Source organism: Bidens hawaiensis, unplaced genomic scaffold, assembly GCF_021521415.1.
Source record: "Bidens hawaiensis isolate Kalapana, Puna unplaced genomic scaffold, B.hawaiensis_p1.1 tig00028227_1, whole genome shotgun sequence".
NCBI lineage: Eukaryota > Viridiplantae > Streptophyta > Magnoliopsida > Asterales > Asteraceae > Bidens > Bidens hawaiensis.
The window spans coordinates 1-17676 of NW_027494586.1; the positions used below are offsets into that span (position 1 = coordinate 1).

At 34.3% G+C, this 17676-nt stretch overlaps 4 protein-coding genes across 4 annotated transcripts; 3 read left to right on the forward strand and 1 right to left on the reverse strand.

Annotated features, from left to right (window-relative positions):
• The first annotated feature begins 356 nt into the window (after positions 1 to 356).
• Positions 357 to 2161, forward strand: LOC143576488 (L-arabinokinase-like). Its single transcript, XM_077060566.1, has 9 exons — positions 357 to 614; positions 689 to 772; positions 863 to 939; positions 1103 to 1169; positions 1316 to 1373; positions 1472 to 1539; positions 1611 to 1673; positions 1780 to 1833; positions 2045 to 2161. Exons 4-9 carry the CDS (start codon positions 1131 to 1133, stop codon positions 2159 to 2161), a joined length of 399 nt encoding a protein of 132 aa, XP_076916681.1. The 5' UTR covers positions 357 to 614; positions 689 to 772; positions 863 to 939; positions 1103 to 1130.
• A 2543-nt stretch (positions 2162 to 4704) lies between these two features.
• On the forward strand, positions 4705 to 5738 carry LOC143576493 (AIG2-like protein D). Its single transcript, XM_077060569.1, has 3 exons — positions 4705 to 4856; positions 5003 to 5086; positions 5189 to 5738. Exons 1-3 carry the CDS (start codon positions 4770 to 4772, stop codon positions 5276 to 5278), a joined length of 261 nt encoding a protein of 86 aa, XP_076916684.1. The 5' UTR covers positions 4705 to 4769; the 3' UTR covers positions 5279 to 5738.
• Positions 5739 to 11706: 5968 nt separating this feature from the next.
• On the forward strand, positions 11707 to 13963 carry LOC143576489 (uncharacterized). The gene is made up of 2 exons (XM_077060567.1): positions 11707 to 12070; positions 13614 to 13963. The coding sequence occupies exons 1-2, from the start codon at positions 11707 to 11709 to the stop codon at positions 13961 to 13963; spliced, it is 714 nt and encodes a 237-aa protein (XP_076916682.1).
• LOC143576494 (uncharacterized) lies at positions 13849 to 16869 on the reverse strand. Its single transcript, XM_077060570.1, has 8 exons — positions 16821 to 16869; positions 15940 to 16010; positions 15755 to 15836; positions 15502 to 15617; positions 14941 to 15423; positions 14641 to 14847; positions 14407 to 14484; positions 13849 to 14309 (listed from the first exon to the last, which is right to left on the reverse strand). The coding sequence occupies exons 1-8, from the start codon at positions 16867 to 16869 to the stop codon at positions 14220 to 14222; spliced, it is 1176 nt and encodes a 391-aa protein (XP_076916685.1). The 3' UTR covers positions 13849 to 14219.
• Between the last annotated feature and the right edge of the window lie 807 nt (positions 16870 to 17676).

Here is a 17676-nt window from a genome sequence, read left to right on the forward strand (position 1 = left end):
GGTTTAATTGAGATGATTAGGATTAAATATTTACTTATTTTAGTTTGCATGTGCTTTTTGAGACTGATTATTTGCTATTTTAAGAATTATTATTATTATTACCAGTAATTAATAATCACTTGGATTTTGGGCAAAATTTAATATTGCTTCCACTAATTGAGGAACTAATTTTACTTGAAATAGTTATTTTTGGCGCTAAAAAGTGTAAAAGATAAAATAAACACATAATCAATATCTGTGGTCCACCTCATCTATTGTTATCTGCAATTTCACAATGGGAAAAGTTTAACTTTGATAAATTATGAAGATTTTTTGTTTATTTATTATTTTTATTTTTATTTTTTGAGCTTTGGGTAGGTTGTTCGCCCCTAATTCTTGCTGGTCATGATGTTCATGTGGTAACTGGTGCACCTGATTTTGTCTTCACTACCGAAATAGACTCGCCAAGACTTTTTCTTCGGAAGCTGAATTTTGGAAATATGCTAAGAATATATGTGACTATAGGTTTTGGTTATTAGTGTTTTGACTTGATTATACCATTATAGCTGGTTTTGGACTGTGGTGCTGTTCAAGCTGATGCTTTGACTGTGGATCGACTCGCTTCGTTGGAAAAGGTGTTTTAAGTTTTGTAACATGATTTTTTTTCTAGTATTAAGTTCTTATTGTTGTATGTCTTTTGGTTTTACAGTATTCAGAGACGGCTGTTGCACCGCGTGCTTCTATTTTGGCTACAGAAGTTAAGTGGCTGAATTCCATCAAGGCTGACTTAGTGGTAACTAATAATGAACTTCAAGTATTTGTTATTTTAATTTAAGTTTTTTAAGTTGCTTATGCATTATGTGGAAATTGTTATATGGAACAGGTGTCAGATGTTGTTGCGGTTGCATGTCGTGCAGCAGCTGATGCTGGTATACGGTCGGTTTGTGTAACTAATTTCAGGTAATTGAAATTATCTAAAATGCCCTTTTATAAGGACCAAGTACATTTGATTTGTGGACCAATTTTAAGTAACCATTATTAATCGACAAAAATGAAAAGTTTATTTTAAAAAATTTTTCCATTGCTCATGTTATCTGTTAAATTTTATGTTTTATCATTGCAGTTGGGACTTCATTTATGCAGAATATGTTATGGCTGCTGGATATCATCATAGGTCTATCGTTTGGCAGGTATTGTTCTTGATGATTTCTATCATCATTGTTTTCTTTTCTTGTAATGCTATACGACATATAAGGTCTAGATTTATTTGTGAGTTATCATTTTCTGTGTTTTAAGTCTTTTAAGTCTGTCTCTACTTGTTTGATAATTCATACAGATAGCTGAGGACTATTCACATTGTGAATTCCTAATTCGGTTGCCTGGATACTGCCCAAGTATGTTTCTTCTTACTTGACCCCCCCCCCCCCCCAAATATCTTCTTTATGTTGTAACTTGTAAGTGATATATTTTTATTGCAAAATTTCTTGTTTAGTGCCTGCTTTTAGGGACGTTATTGATGTACCTTTGGTTGTAAGGAGGCTGCACAAATCACGCAAGGAGGTTTGTAACAATAACAACATTTGTCTTTTTCATTATTATTTCAATCTTAATTTTCTTATGATGTATTACAGGTGAGGAGTGAAATGGGGATCGGCGAGGATGTGAAGGTTGTTATACTCAATTTTGGTGGACAAGTAAGTTGATGATTTAATATTAAGTTAGCATTTGGTCAAAAATGTGCATTAGATCAATTATGTTATTTATAGCTACATGTAACGTGACACCTATGAAAACTTGCAGCCAGCTGGTTGGAAGTTAAAAGAGGAGTACTTGCCTCCTGGTTGGCTCTGCCTGGTATGTTCCCTTTCGAATGTTCCTTAGATTTTATCTACAAGTGACAATTTTGACCGTTTACTTATGAAATCGGTTGATATGTGTTCTGTTTCAACTCAAATGATTCAAAATTAGCTAAAAGTGAAAACCAGTCAAATGGACTGGAATACTAATTCTAGCTGCTGAATAAAGTATATCCGCTTCAGAAACACTAATTTGCATTTTTTTTCAGGTTTGTGGGGCTCCTGAACAGGAATTTCCTCCCAACTTCATAAAGCTAGCAAAGGACGTGTATACCCCTGACGTAATGGCAGCAAAGGACGTGTATACCCCTAAAGTCTTTTTGTAAGCCGCTACTTTGTTAGTTAGGACTACAGAGACGGTATTTTTACAATAATAATCTATTCTTTGATGAAAATGATTTAGAACTCGGGATGACTTTCAACCCATATGACTCGTTCCCCCTTTAGATAATTTTTATTAAACATGCATAGAAAGTTACACTTTGAGAAATATACACCAAATAAATAAATAAATAATTACACACGAAACAATATTGAATATAATATGTTCATTTGCTATATCCCTTAAGTCACCTCAACATTGGACAATTGCCATTTTAGTATTTTAAAACACCCCCCCCCCCCACCAACCCCACCACCACCCCCAAATCAATCATATCGGGTGCTCCTTTCAATTAAAAAGTAAAAACATTGTCTCGAGGCCTTATTGTTTTTGTATTGTTATCTAAGTTATATTCTTATCAGTATTAAATTATCCCGAGAGATGACGTCACTCTTATCAATCACCCTTAATTATTTATTTTTAATCAAATAAAAATACAGTTTCTAAATTCCAACACAACACAAACACAAATAGTAGAATTACCTTTTTATACTTTGTTTTATGTTAATTTATACTTCACCTAGTAACACCATCATGAAGGGAAATTCATTATTATAGGAAAATTCTCGAGTCAATTTTCAAACTTGAGACCTTACGATCTTAAACTTTAACCATCACCCAAATGATGTCTTTCCCCATTGGCGCCCATCTCTCTCCTCACGTAATGACGTTTGACGTTGGTTGTTGGTGATACGGCGGTGAGTAAAGGCAAGGTTGGATGTTTGATGATATATTTAAATGGGAAAACCCCAAAATAGCCACTTTGACCAACTTGTTTCCAATTTTAGCCATCTCTTTCACAAAATCTCCAAAATAGTCACTAAAAGTCTAAAACCATCATCGCCGACGCTTTAAGACTGCCAACCGACGAAACTTGTGGACCACTAAGATATTGCCAACTGTCATATGGTTTAGTCGGTCTGACCGAACTTGTTAAAGAACCGACAGAGCTGTTACATAAATCGACATATTTAACGGAACATTGAACGGTTTAGAACCGTGCTTTCGCCGGCCGACGGAGCTGTTAGTTACCAACGATGTTCAATTAGTGATGTTCAATTTCGGCAATGTTTCGATGTTGACCTTCACTTTTTTTAGCAATATTCAGATGGCCTAGGTGGGTTCCATTAACAATTATGTCGGATCTTGCTCGTATTTCGCCAGTCCGACAAAAGCATATGATAGTTGGCAAGATCTTAGTGGTTCACGAGTTTCGCTGGTTGGTAGTCTTAAAGTGTCGGCGGCTAAAGAAAAACTTTAGAGCATTCCTACTCCACTCTCATATCTCACAACAATTCATAACCATTCCATATAATTTATTTCAGGGATTTTCTCTATTTAAAAAAAATTATAGTAAGGAATCATCATCATCGTACTCAGTAAATCCCACAAATAGCAAAGCTATGGTAGGTACTGAGGAGGCTACGATGTAGACAACATTACCTCTACCCCTAGGAATAGAGAGACTGATTCCGGTGAGACCCCCGGCTCGATAGTAGTTTTGCATCAAGTCTTGGACATATGTCACATAACACTCAAACACTCAATCATTCGGACACCAGCTGATTGGTACATGCACCTTTGTCTTTCGTCTATCAAAGTCACCACATGATGCTTGATTAACATTCCGTCACTTTTAACGTTATTTTCACGAAATTAGTAAAATAATGTCAAAATTAATCCAATTCACTTTTACCCACCCAATAACCCACACATAAACACATTATATGCGTGCAGAGCAACATGGCGTAAATTTATAGTAAGAAATAAAATGAATAAATTAATATAGTCGGTTGTGATTGCCAAATAAATAAATTGGGATATCTGTTGACTTGTTTGTAATTGTAACTTGTGTCTCTCAACTGATGGCGTCATTGAACTCCAGTTCGGTGGGAGTGAGCGGTGGTGGCAGTAACAACAACCAGCATACGGTGTTCGTTTACGGCAGCCTGTTAGCTGACGACATCGTTCGAGTCCTCCTCAACCTTCTCCCTCAAGTATCCCCTGCGGTCCTTGATGGGCTAGTCAGTCTCTGTCTCTTATTATTATTATTATTATTATTATCATCATCATCATCCAACTTCTTTGTATTTTCTGTTTATTCAAATCCTAACATATTCATGTTATTTACAGCTAAGTTTTGCTGATTCATATCTATCACACACTCAACTAATTTAGCAAAACTTTGCTTAATATTCTAGTCACAGGTTTAGCATCAAAGGACGCGATTATCCCGCAATTCTACCTCTAGAAAATAAGTCACAGGGAAGGTATGCATGCATGTTCATTATATATATATATATATATTACACGATTTCTCCTAATTTACACGACTTCAAACTTAGCTCGGCTCGTTTGTACTCCTAGTTTATAAGTATCAAAAGATTAATATTTAGTTAAGAACCATTTTATAAAACAAGGTATGTGGTAATTAAAATATATTCTTGATGATTATGTACATGATAGTATAAGCAAGCACATAAATGTTTATAAACGGTCCTTACATGTATACACCGGTTATATAAGTCGCCAAATATTTTGCGCAGGCTCTTATGGGGCTTTCTGCTACAGAAATAGATATCTTGGACATGTATGAAGACGAAGAGTATGACAAGCGGGTTGTTGATGTTTCTTTGCTGGTATGATTTTGTAAAAAAACAAATAAATAATAATTTGAAAGGTTAAATGACATATTGCAGAGTTGGATACAGGAAATTGGTTTTCAAAATAATTTACTTTTATATCAACAAATAGCGCAAGATAGATAATTCTAGTCTTTGTGCAGGATGCCTCTGAGGTCTTACAAGCCTATACATATGTTTGGGCCAATAGTACTGATCCTGATTTATATGGAGAATGGGATTTTGAGGTTAGCTTGTTATAGATATCGTATTTTATCTGATCCGTTCGCACATTCACACTCTTTTCCCTTAACATATATAATTTTTTATGGATGCTGGTTACTTGATAGGAGTTTAAAGAGTCAAAGTTGAAAGGCTATTTGGAAATGACCAAGAACTATGTTGAAGTACTGGAAGACACCGAAACCTCGCTACCTTGAATCATCAGTACCGCTGTTTATAGACAATAATATTATATTATTTGGAAATCTTGATTCAGTTCATGTAATTCATACATCCATACAACATCACAAAATGTTTTTCAGACAAATATTATGTTTTATTGACTGAGAAACTATCTGATTGTATATTGTTAAAAATAAACATGGTTGTTTGATTAATAAATTCATGATCATGTTGTAAATTTGTTTGTTTAATGAATTTATTTCAGATAATGAAGTAAATTTGCATTTATGAAAAAACAATGGCACATTGTGTAATTTGTTGTCAACTAGAAGGTTGGATATTTGTGTTTAATGGGTGGTGTGTATCCATCCTCTTATTCTCCCTTAAAACCTTTATCTATCCTCTGTTTCTAAAGGAACAAAATGGTGTTTTTGAGTAGTATCAAGCTGCCATTGACGCCTCTTATCTCTTTGAAATCTAGCAGGATTTCAAAGCCTGCACTGCACATCTATTCAACTGCAGCAGGTAGTTTTGTATTACAGCTTTGTCTTTTCGGTTTGTTAGAAACCGAGGTTGAAGATGATAATGTTTTGTGTAGGGTATAACAGCAAATGCTGGGATTGAATGTGAGCCTTGTGAGGGAAGAGGATGGCTGGTTTGTGATTTCTGTAAAGGTCAAAAGACGAACGTAAAATCGGAAACCAATCGCATCTATCGTAGATGTCCATCTTGCAGAGCTGTAAGTAATGCCGTTTTTTTTCTATGTAAAACATGTTACATATTAATCGGGTACCTGAATACTCAATACCCGTAGTTTGTTAAAACTTATTACTGGGACTCTCAAGTCTTGGTTACATTTTTTTTACTATTTTAATCTTTATATATATAACTGCTAGGAAAAATAGAAATTTAAAAGCTAAATAATCAGTTGGTTGGTATTTAGTAGATTGATCTGTCACTAGAGACAAAGGTAAAAAAAGATAAAAAATAAATTGCGGGTAAGGTTTGGATAAACGGACTTGATATCACCTAATGCCATACCCATCCAATTATCTGTCCCGAATGCTTTGGGTTTGCCTATCGGGCCGAGTTCATTTGCCATTCAAATCGGTGATGATCGGCTGATTATAAACTGCTTCTGAATGCTGTACCTTTGGTTCACTTATGACAGGTTGGGTATGTGTTGTGTCCCAAGTGCAAGGTTTTCAAATGTGTTACTTTTCCTGACCAAAGTGATGTTGAAAGCTGAAGGCTTTCGGGCTTAAAGTTCGACAATACTGTGTTAATGGTGTCGCGGGCGACTTGAAGCCTGCTTGTTTTCATTGTTGATATTGGCTTTCTTTTAACTTTCAAGATGATTAAAAAGGCTGTTAAGAATTGATTCTATTCATTTTATAGCAAAACAGATCCACAATCAAATATAAATAAATATTAAATTGAAAGTTTTATATAAATATTATTTTCTTAGAAGACAAAAAATGATGAAGAAACTTTTGAAAATAGAAAGTTTAAATAAAGTTTGAAGTAGGTAGTTTATACATATAGAATTACATCAATATTTTTTTAGAGCTTGTTGGTTCAGATCCTGGTTCTTGTGGTTTAATAGCTTGCATGCTAGTATTGGATTCCAAAGGCCCTAAGGTTCGTCGGATCGATTACAGTACACACAAATGGATGTGTTCATGATGTTATACAAAGAAAACCATGCATGATTCTAGTAGCTATCCCATCTGACCAACGAGATCTTCTTCGAGTTTACACATACATAAATTCTTGCATTAACGAAAACGAAATCATGATATTGTATGAATAACTATTCTATGAGAACGACCCTTGCGTATTCGTGATATTGTATGAATAATGAATATACTTACATATGTGCACGAGGTTACAATGGTGTCAAATGCCATAAACATGATTTATCATGTTCGATCTTAATGGCATGTCATGTATGAATTTAACCTATAAATGAAGGATTGTATGACTTTGCCAACAAATTAACACATTTATGAAAATGCTAATGCTCTATTGACTATATTGAAATTTTAATCCGAGGTGCAACATATCGTGGTTTATTATTAGGGTACTAGCGGCACAACTCAAAAGTACTCAAATGATACAACCAATTCGGGACAATCACCTATTTTTATTTTATTGGAAAATTGGATTGTAATAATCCCAACTTAATGCAGTTGGCCAATAATAATCCCAACTTTAAAAATAGCTGTCACTGGTCCCAACTTTCACACTATTTGTTTTCATTGAACCTCCGTTAAAAAAAACTTAACGACGTTAAGTTTTTTCCAAATTTCATATTGATTTTTTAGGACTTTTGATCGGAATGAGAATTTGAATCGATTGATGTAAAACTTAACTTGAAATGGTGCTTCAAACAGCTTGATTTTTGTTAATTAAAAGTTTAAACACCGAAATTGAAGCATCCTTTAGTCGTTTGGACCACCGTTTGGAGGTAAGTTTTACATTAATCGACTCATATCCTCATTCCGATCAAAAGCCCTAAAATATCAATTTGAAATTTCGAAAAAACTTAACGCCGTTAAGTTTTTTTTTAACGACGGTCCAATGAAAACAAATAGGGTGAAAACTGGGACAAGTGACAGCTATTTTCAAAGTTGGGATTATTATCGGCCAAATACATTAAGTTGGGATTATTAAAATCCAATTTTCCTATTTTATTTAGTTTATTTTTTTAAAACCAAATCTATTAAAAAGGACCCAAATTGGTATTGCCACCTATGGATAAGTATCCAAATTTTTTTTTTCCAGAATTTAAATGAACACTAAATTACTTTTCTAAAAACACAAAAATAAAATTTCATTAATTCAAAATAATAATAAGAAAACTACATAAAAACAACCTTTGATTCTTAGAATCCATGTGATATAAAAGTGTTAAAAAAATTTAGTAGAAATATAGTTTGGTATAAAAATACAAACACAAGATAGATCAATTTATATTATAAAATAATAATTATTTGGAGGTAGCACAAACAACGGTCTCATAACCGTTTGACAACGTTCACACAACATGCATCCTTGGGTATTAAGTCCATCCGTAATGGGTGCCAACTTGGGGCGATTTCCGGCGACAAGACCCCCCCCCCCCCCCCCCCGACGATTTGTGGGGCGATAGGGGGGGGGGGGGTGAGAAGCCATAAATAATTGACATGTGTCAAGTGGAGACCAAAAGGAAAAAGTTATAGAGGTAATTGTACACATTTTCTCTTTTCACATGAAAGACACATGTTAATACTCCCATCATTTTAGAACGTCTATAACTTTTTCGTATGATATTTTTTTTAAAAAAATGCATCATAATAACAAGCGTTTTTTTATCTTTAATATGAGTATGATTTTGTTATATAAAATTTAAAACAAAAATTACGTCATTGTGTCTTTTCACACACCATTGTGTCTTTTCGCACCCCATTGTGTCTTTTTCGTCATTGTGCATTTTCGCACACCATTGTGTCTTTTCGCTTATTATTGTGTTTTTTTTCGTCATTGTGTCTTTTCGCACACCATTGTGTCTTTTCGCTTATCATTGTGTCTTTTTTCGTCGTTGTGTCTTTTCGCACACCATTGTGTCTTTTCGCTTATCATTGTGTCTTTTTTCGTCGTTGTGTCTTTTCGCACACCATTGTGTCTTTTTCCGTCATTATGTCTTTTCGCACACCATTGTGTCTTTTCGCACATCATTGTGTCTTTTCGTTTATCATTGTGTCTTTTTTCGTCATTGTGTCTTTCAACTCATCATTATGTTTTTTAAAATACTAATAACAACGTTGTGTAATAATAATATGTAAAAATAATGATAAAATAACAACAAATTATTAAATACATAAAACACAATGATTAATACATGTTACACAATAACTTGAAACGTAAAACACAATGGTGAACACGTATAACACAATGATCTAAAGCGTAAGACACAATGGTGAATACGTATAACACTATGACCTAAAGCGTAAGACACAATGGTGAATACGTATAACACAATGACCTAAAACGTAAGACACAATGGTGAATACATATAACACAATGACTTGAAACGGAAAACACAATGGAAACAACATATTACACAATGACTTGAACATAATATACAATGAACGTAATACTATTTTTCTCAAATTAAATGAATTTGTCATATGTCAATCCAAACAAAAGACAATGAACGTATTACACAATGACTAAAAGTTAACGATGAACAAAACGACACAATGACGTAATCTTTGTTTTAATTTTTGTTTTTAATATGAGTATCAATTGAAAAATATAATGATCAAAATCTATAATACAATTCATATGAAAACTCAACTAAAAGACACAATGAATAACAAAAAAAAAAAAAACAATTAAAAAAGCTCATTAATTTTTTTTATTTTTATATAACAATATGATACTCATTTTAAAGATAAAAAAATACTTATTATTATGGTGAATTTTTTTTTAAATAAGGTCGTATGAAAAAGTTATGGACATTTTAAAATGATTGGGGAATTGACATGTACCTTGCATGTGGAGAGATAAAGTCAACAAAGGTGGGTTATAGCCTTTATGCCATTTCCATCAATTTTTATTTATTAAATTAATCTCAGCCATTCAAATCTAAGATCAATGGACTGGATTCCTTCTCACCCTTCTTATTTTTGTTGTCCTTTGTATTTTAACTTTATCCTGATTGTGAGAGATATATATGTGTGTGTGTATATATATATAGGCTACAACACTATTACACCCCAAAAACAAATTCCCACCCCTTGCTGACTGGACATCACGTGTCGTAATTCGCCCCCATCTGTAACCCCTCCACTACGCATAGCCTAATAGTAAAGACCGAATTGTGAAGCCCAAATCCATAACTGAAATGGTGATGGCAGTGTTACGGAAGCAACAGAGGCATCCTGAGTACCTATGTGAAACGAAAAATTAAAGTATCAAGACGTGTGCTATGTTGACAATAATAAAATACATAAATAATGCTACAAGCTTTTATAAGTAATTTTTTTGAGTGTTGACGTGATGTGGTTTCAACAATTAATCATTGGGGAATACAAATTAGCAACTTATTGAGAAATGTAGTCTCAATTTATCATTTTCATTCATATTTTATAAACAAATATATGTTTAGCTTTTTGTAGCCTAAAAATTGGAAATAAACTACCAATTCACTAATACACTAACCCACGACTTAACTACATATAAATGCGAAACCAATAAAACAAGTAAACTAAGCAAAAAAAAAAAAAAACCAAAGTAAATTCCCACCTTCTGCTTCCATTCAAGGCACATAACATGACATAAAAACCGATATTATACTCGTATCGGATTTGGTTATAATTGATATAATCATAAGGTTCAACCGGGTTAAATAGTTTATCATATAATTCCCATATAAATAAATACAACTTTAACTTAAAAAATTACTCAAAAAGTACATTAATAAACATCTCATATGAATTAAACATCACACATAAACAATGATCAAGTCAAATACGAACTTAATCTGTTATAAAAGATGTAAAGAAACCAACCTTATACAAAATTGGTTGATTAGTGAAACATCATTTACTATGCTTACTCGTTTCAATTTATCCGCTCATTTAAAAAAACTAGACAGGTGCCCGCGCGATGCAGCGGGTGTTTGAACTTGTTAATAACGTACCAAATATAAGTGTTTATGGTTCGGTTAAAACCTTGAAATCGTTTAAATCGGTCATTGGTTTGACTTCTTCTTTCTTTTCTTTTTTTACTTTCGGTTTGTTGGTCGGTTTCAAAATGTTCAAAACGTAGTGAACGGTTGGTTCGCGGGTTATACTGGACACTGAACACCCCTACGTAACATATTAATTTATTTAAAATGTAAAAATTATAACAATATCATATCCAAATTAAAGAGAATGAAATGCTCGTTTTTATGGTGTAATTTTTTTATAGAAATATTAACGTTTGAAAAGGCTATAGTCGTTTAAAAATCATGGGTGGGAAGTTAGTTTACAAGTTAAATTAAAAACATAATATGGTTAAAGATGAGAGACCAAACTTGTAAATTGAATGGATTGTGTTTAAAAAACAAGTTGTAAATTACTTAAAATTGAGTGTCTTAATTTGCCCTTGTTTGATGTATTATATATAGTATCGAAAATATGAATCGTAAAAAATATTAAAATCTCCTAGTTTAAAACATTTTTTAAATAAAAATTGGGAGTACGATATTCTAGTAAACTGTAAGAAATGCAGAGCTCTATATACAAGTTGTCTTACCAAAATCATGTATAACCGGTCCAACCGACCACAGTTTTTAAAATATTAGTTAAGTTACATATGTCTGTTCTTGAAAAAGTAAATATTGTGGGGCCTATGCTAACTAAATAAATAATATTCAGGAACTGGTGCCTGTGGCATGCAAATTGGTAAACCAAAACCAGCATTGAAATCGATGGAACACGAGACTCGATCTAAGGCGGCACCGGACTGGACCGTCGAGGAATCCTTAACTCTGGTGAACGAGGTTGCCGCCATTGAGTCCGACTGCGGCGCCACGCTGTCTTCTTTCCAGAAGTGGAAGATCATCGTCCAGAACTGCAATGCGTTGGGTGTCAATCGGAATCTCAACCAGTGCCGGAGGAAATGGGATTCATTACTCTCCGATTACAAAGACATCAAACGCTCAGGATCAAAGAAAGCTACTTTCAATTCCGACTTGTTTAAGGCTATAGAACGCTACGTTGGGGATTGCCAGGGCGGTTACGACACCGATCCTGACCCCGATGAGCATCTGCCTGCTGTTGTTCTACAGTCCGGTAATTCCGGTTCGGGTTTTATTTAGCTGGGTTAATTGGGTGTCGATCAGTGGCGCGAAGCTTGGACGAAAACGCCATATAAAAAAAATTCATAAACAGGGGTGGCCGGGCTCAAAATTTTCGGACGAAAATGTGTAAATTTACATTGCATATAAAATTTCGGATTAAAACACATAAATTTACACAATACAAGCTTCGCCCTTGGTTTTGACTTTCGAGTATTTGACCGAGAAAATTAGTTTAAAAAGGTAGAATGCTAAAAGTTAAAGTAATGTAATCATCTTCACTTGTAATTTGTAAAATAAAAAAATTATAACTAAAAAGCATAAATAACCAAATACTAAAAGAAAATGATCCAAAAGCACAGTCCGTAACATGAAAGTTAAAGTAATATAATCATCTTCAAGCAAAATTGAAAAAGGTTCCGGGTATGTTTAACAAAACTAGCTAGTAGCTGCAGCTGGAAGTTGCTAGCTGGTGGTTGGAAGTAGAGATGGTCAAAAAAACCGGTCCGGGAACCGGTTTGCCGGTTTAAACCGGAAACCGGTTTTTACGAAAACCGGTTTTTTAAAAACCGGTTTGACCGGTTTACAAACCGCCGGTTCGTATTTCGGTTACAAGTTTTAGAGCCAAAACCGGTTAACAAACCGGTTAATGGAAAAACCGGTTTTTTTTAAAACCGGTTATTATGAAAAAAACCGGTTATTAACCGGTTATTTAAAAAAAAAACCGGTTAACCGGTTATTAACCGGTTCTAACCGGTTTCTAAACCGGTCCTAACCGGTTAGACCGGTTAGGGTTTTGACATACAAAAACCGGTTATTAACCGGTCCGGTTATTAACCGAACCGGTTTTTTTTTCGGGCCAAAAAAAACCGGTCCGGTTAATAACCGAACCGGTTTTTTTAAAAAAAACCGATTTGTGCACCTCTAGTTGGAAGCTATATCTGGTAGCTGTAGTTTTTTAGATATATTTAGATGTTTGGTAGAGTAGCTGGAGCTTTTAATAAAATGTATAAAATTACTAAAATGAACATAACTAAAAACAATAATAGTAAATATATTTATTTTGAAAGATTATTTAAGTAAATTAAAATACTAAAAGCTTTTAGCTCTTTCTAAACGCTACTAGTAGAAGTTTTAAGCTTTAAGTTTTTTCTCCTAACTTAAAAGCTTTAAGCTCTTTAAACCAAACAAGACTTTATAAATAGAAGTTTTTTCTTAAAAGCTTGAAGCTTCTAAAAGCTCCTAAAAGTTTTTTTTGCCAAACATACCCTCAATGATAAAAAAAAGGTCCAACATAAACGTCTTTTAGTCTACACTAAAAGTTAGTTTTAAATTTGTTAGATATAACATGAAAAAACATTAAAAAAAGTAAAATAATAATAATACCTTTATGAATTTCGGGCTGACACGAAACCCAAAAATTAGATACCAAGAACCAACTCGAATTACTACGGTTTAGGTTTGTGTAAGGGTTCCATGGCTCGGGTTAGTTTGGGTCGGGTTTTGGTTAAAAGTGACGGGCCTACTTTTGACATTAGGTTCGAAGAATCAAAGGTCCCAGATGATGATAACACCTCAGAACCACACAGTAGAAGTGAAATCAAAGCCAGCAAGGCGTTTGAAAAGTGAGAACATTGAAATTGAAGAATGCAGTTCAGATAGCTTAAATGAATGTACAAGGTTTGTCGAAATTAATCGGTTGGATCATGAACAAAACTTGGCTGAGAAACTGAGAGAAAATGCGGAAATGATTGAAGCTATAGTCAACAACAGCAATGATACAAATGACTTAACAAGGATCAATGGTAATAACATTATTACTTGCCTAAGTAATCTTGCAGTCGCCCTTGACGAGCTTAGCAAATTGCAAACTGATTCACTAGTGTAGGGCTTTCATTTCTTTCTTTATGTACGAGTTGATTTATGTTATGTTTTATCTTTAAAGTAATAAAATCAGTTTAACAAAATGTATTCTCATAAAAGGATAATGAGCTTCAAGTCTTCAATAACATCCCGAATATCTAATGGATCAAATTGTCATAGGAATATATACATTTACATACTTTGCAGTTTCGAAATATGAAGTATGAATGAAGGAATATGACAATCCGATTACTGGGACACTGAAGAAATTTGTGAAGTGTTCAAGGATCTGAGATGTATCCGCTTATCAAACCGATGATTAACACGATGAAAACAAATAGAAAGGGGTAACCTTTCTTACTTCTCCTAGCCTGCAAATAAGTAAACAATCTATGAAGTAAACATAAATATAAAAAATTTATATAGTTTCCAAACAAGGATCTAAGACAAGGGATACAATGCACTCACCAATTCTTGCTTAAGTGCCTCTTTTGCTTCAATTATAATGCTGTTCTGACAGGTTAAACTAGATATTGTGGATTTAGCCTGCAAAAGTATTTATAATCAGAATAGATTATCTTTAAATACAGTATTAAACAGCTTACTTTGCACATGATTTTGTGCATTTATTGGGCCGTGGGCGGTGGGTCAGATGACTAAAATGCCCCTTGTAAACGACAGGATATGTAGAGAGAATCTAACCTCTTTCAGTTGATTTTCTAATGCAGCTTCCTTTAATTTTAACTCCTTGACTTGATTAAACAACCTCAACTTCCTTTCTGGATCCTCTTTCACAACTTTTACAGGGTTCGGTTTTGAATTTTCTGAAAGATTCCCTTCATGATCACCAGATGCCTTCGGGTCCTCTGTGGTCAAACCACCTTTGACTTCCATGCTGTCTTCAGTTTTCTGCAAGAAAAACCATGTTCACATTACAGAAAGATATTCTCATCAAGAATATCAAAGCACATGTCCTGTAAAGAGCATATATGTATCACTAACCGTAGGCGATGGGAGGGTATTTTCGTCTTTTTTCACCGCATTCTCTTCTTTAGACGGTTCTTTCTCCAAACCTTTGTTTTCCATCACACTCTCTTCTTTGATTGAAGATTCATCGGATGGTTCTTTCTCCAACACTTTGTGTTGCAGCACATCCTCCTTTTTAACCGAAGATTCATTAGCTGGTTCTTTCTCCAGCACTTCGTGTTGCACCACATCCTCCTTTTTAACTGAAGATTCATTAGATGGTTCTTTCTCCAACACTTCGTGTTTCACCACATCCTCCTTTTTAACGGAAGATTCATTAGATTGTTCTTTCTCCAACGGTTTGTGGGCCACCACGTTCTCTTCTTTAACTGAAGATTCATCAGATGGTTCTTTCTCCGACACTTTGTTCTTATGTTCCTCAGATGGAGAATCTTCCTTGGCAACAAGAACAACCCTGAGCTTCTTCTCTTCAATATACTTACCACTACCTTTAGCGAACTGCCAGTGCCAGGGGGAGCAACAATGAGCATCAATAATATAAGTATATAACTTTTAACAGAAAATCAAAATACTTACCAATTCAAGAGTTACTTCTTCTTCTTTTGTCCCGGCATCAACAACTGTGCTCTGTATCAGGAATTTATCCTTGCAGTCCACCTCAGATGGAGGTGACCTTAGACCTTGCATAGTAACTGCAGCACAAGTACATTCAATAAAGATCAAAGAATATAAAAAGAACGATTAACGATTAACGATTATTATAGGCGTGCGTAACGATGATAATAGTTACAAAAACATTTCGATGTATGATGAAGTCGTGAACATATACCTGTGAAGTCGCATGTTGACTTTGGGCTAATGATGCCTGAATTTGGTCTCACACAAAATCTCTTTGGTGATGTGGTCTTCACCTGTTTGATGTAAAATGTGTATATGTGACCAAATTATAGCTTAAAAGCTTTGCATTGATGAAAAAAGTTAATATGACAGATGAATTAATGAAGCGGGAAGCACCTTATAAGCAACATATTGATCAGAAATATTGGAGAGGTGAACAGAAGATGTACTTTGTTTCTTCACCTCACCTGCAAAGAGAATGAAAGTTATGATTTCTGTCCTCGGTTCGTTAGCATGGTCACTCTATTGTCTATATGGTTGCAAATTTCTCCATAACATGCTACACTCTATGACTCATGTTTTGTTTATGGCATTAGAGCCAAAATATAGATGATAGAAGATTAAACCAATTTTGGAAATAGGATACAATAAGCGGCAACTGTGCGCATATTACAACTACTAAAGGCGTTCTAGTCGGCTACTAGCTATAATAAACAGAATGTACAATCTCCTAAGATCTATAAGCCTTAAATATGCAAATCTAATTCTAATGCATACTCTCAGACCTTGTGGAACTGCAAACTAACCGAATAAGGTCTGGTTCATGTTCGTCCATTAAGCTTTTATCAGACCTCATGAACAGCTAAGCGAACGAAATTTCTTGTTCTGTTTGTTCATTAATAAATGAACTTGTTTATGAACGGTTCATGAATGCAAACGAACGAACACGAAAAATTGTTTTGTTTGACTTTGCTAACCAAGAATGGTCAATGTCAACAGTTCGTTCCGGCTGCCAAGTTTGTGTTGGCGTTCTATTTTCGTATGCTGATTTTACATATAAGTTAATCACATCATACTCATATATATATATATATATATATATATGTTTTACAGTTAATAATTTTGCTTACATTCATATAATAAAATTAGAGAAGTCAATTAGAAAAAGTATTAAAAACCTATATGAAGAAACATAAACGGACACATTATTGAACGAAATTCCTTGTTCATGTGCGTACGTAGATCAACACATTGAATTCGAAATGAAATGTGCTTACATTGGAAGGTGATTGCGGTTGCATCGATATGCAAGAATCTTCCACCCATGATAGTGGTTCCTTGTCCGCCAAAACACAGGGTCACCAGGTTATTCATAATACTGATCACCTCACATTATAACCACATCATTACAGATCCCGACGCCACAATTTTAGAATCCAACAAATCATCAATCGCCGATTAGAAGGTTCATTTCCGATTATTATATCAATTAACGGAAACCTCTACGGAAAATTAGCGTGATTATTATTATTAGTTCAATTTAATCTATTCTTCCACCATTTTCTCGTGTCGTCGTATTGTTATTGATATATATATGTTGCTGCATGGGTAGTCTCTGTTTTTATGGTGTTAATTTGGTCCTCTATTTTTGTACTAATTACCGTTGTGGCCCCTGACCTTGTAACTAACCAATGATGATATTTTACACAACTGAAGCAATAAGCTTTTCTTATTGGATGCAAATCACTGTTGTGTATAGAGATGCACAAACCGGTTTAAAACTTAAAACCGGTTAGGGTTGAAACTGTTTCGGTTTGGTTAACAAAAATCAAAACCGGTTTAAGATGGTTTCGGTTCGGGTTGGAACCGGTTTCTTAACCAAATTACAATCGTTTCGGTTTGGGTTTTGATCGGTTTCGGTTCGGGTTTGGATCGGTTTTTACCCGGTTTTGACCGGTTTCGGTTTGGTTAACCGGTTTGGAACCGGTTTTGGGGATGAAAATTGCAAACCGGTTCCAAACCTACGGTTTCAATCGATTCCAAACGGTTTCTATATAATCGATTTCCAACCGGTTCGGTTTTGGTTCAGTTAACCGGTTTATCTGCCCACCTCTAATTGTGTCCTCTTAGGTA

Bases quoted from the DNA above. Each gene is read 5' to 3' on its own strand.
- LOC143576488 (XM_077060566.1), top strand. From the start codon at position 1,131: ATGGCTGCTGGATATCATCATAGGTCTATCGTTTGGCAG. The intron at 1,170-1,315 runs GTATTGTTCTTG...TAATTCATACAG, and splicing joins ATAGGTCTATCGTTTGGCAG to ATAGCTGAGGACTATTCACA. The intron at 1,834-2,044 runs GTATGTTCCCTT...ATTTTTTTTCAG, and splicing joins CTCCTGGTTGGCTCTGCCTG to GTTTGTGGGGCTCCTGAACA.
- LOC143576493 (XM_077060569.1), top strand. From the start codon at position 4,770: ATGGGGCTTTCTGCTACAGAAATAGATATCTTGGACATGTATGAAGAC. The intron at 4,857-5,002 runs GTATGATTTTGT...GTCTTTGTGCAG, and splicing joins TTGTTGATGTTTCTTTGCTG to GATGCCTCTGAGGTCTTACA. The intron at 5,087-5,188 runs GTTAGCTTGTTA...GTTACTTGATAG, and splicing joins ATGGAGAATGGGATTTTGAG to GAGTTTAAAGAGTCAAAGTT.
- LOC143576489 (XM_077060567.1), top strand. From the start codon at position 11,707: ATGGAACACGAGACTCGATCTAAGGCGGCACCGGACTGGACCGTCGAG. The intron at 12,071-13,613 runs GTAATTCCGGTT...TTTTGACATTAG, and splicing joins TGCTGTTGTTCTACAGTCCG to GTTCGAAGAATCAAAGGTCC.
- LOC143576494 (XM_077060570.1), bottom strand. From the start codon at position 16,869: ATGGGTGGAAGATTCTTGCATATCGATGCAACCGCAATCACCTTCCAA. The intron at 15,837-15,939 runs GTGCTTCCCGCT...TACATCAAACAG, and splicing joins ATCAATATGTTGCTTATAAG to GTGAAGACCACATCACCAAA. The intron at 14,485-14,640 runs GTTAGATTCTCT...ATACTTTTGCAG, and splicing joins TAGAAAATCAACTGAAAGAG to GCTAAATCCACAATATCTAG.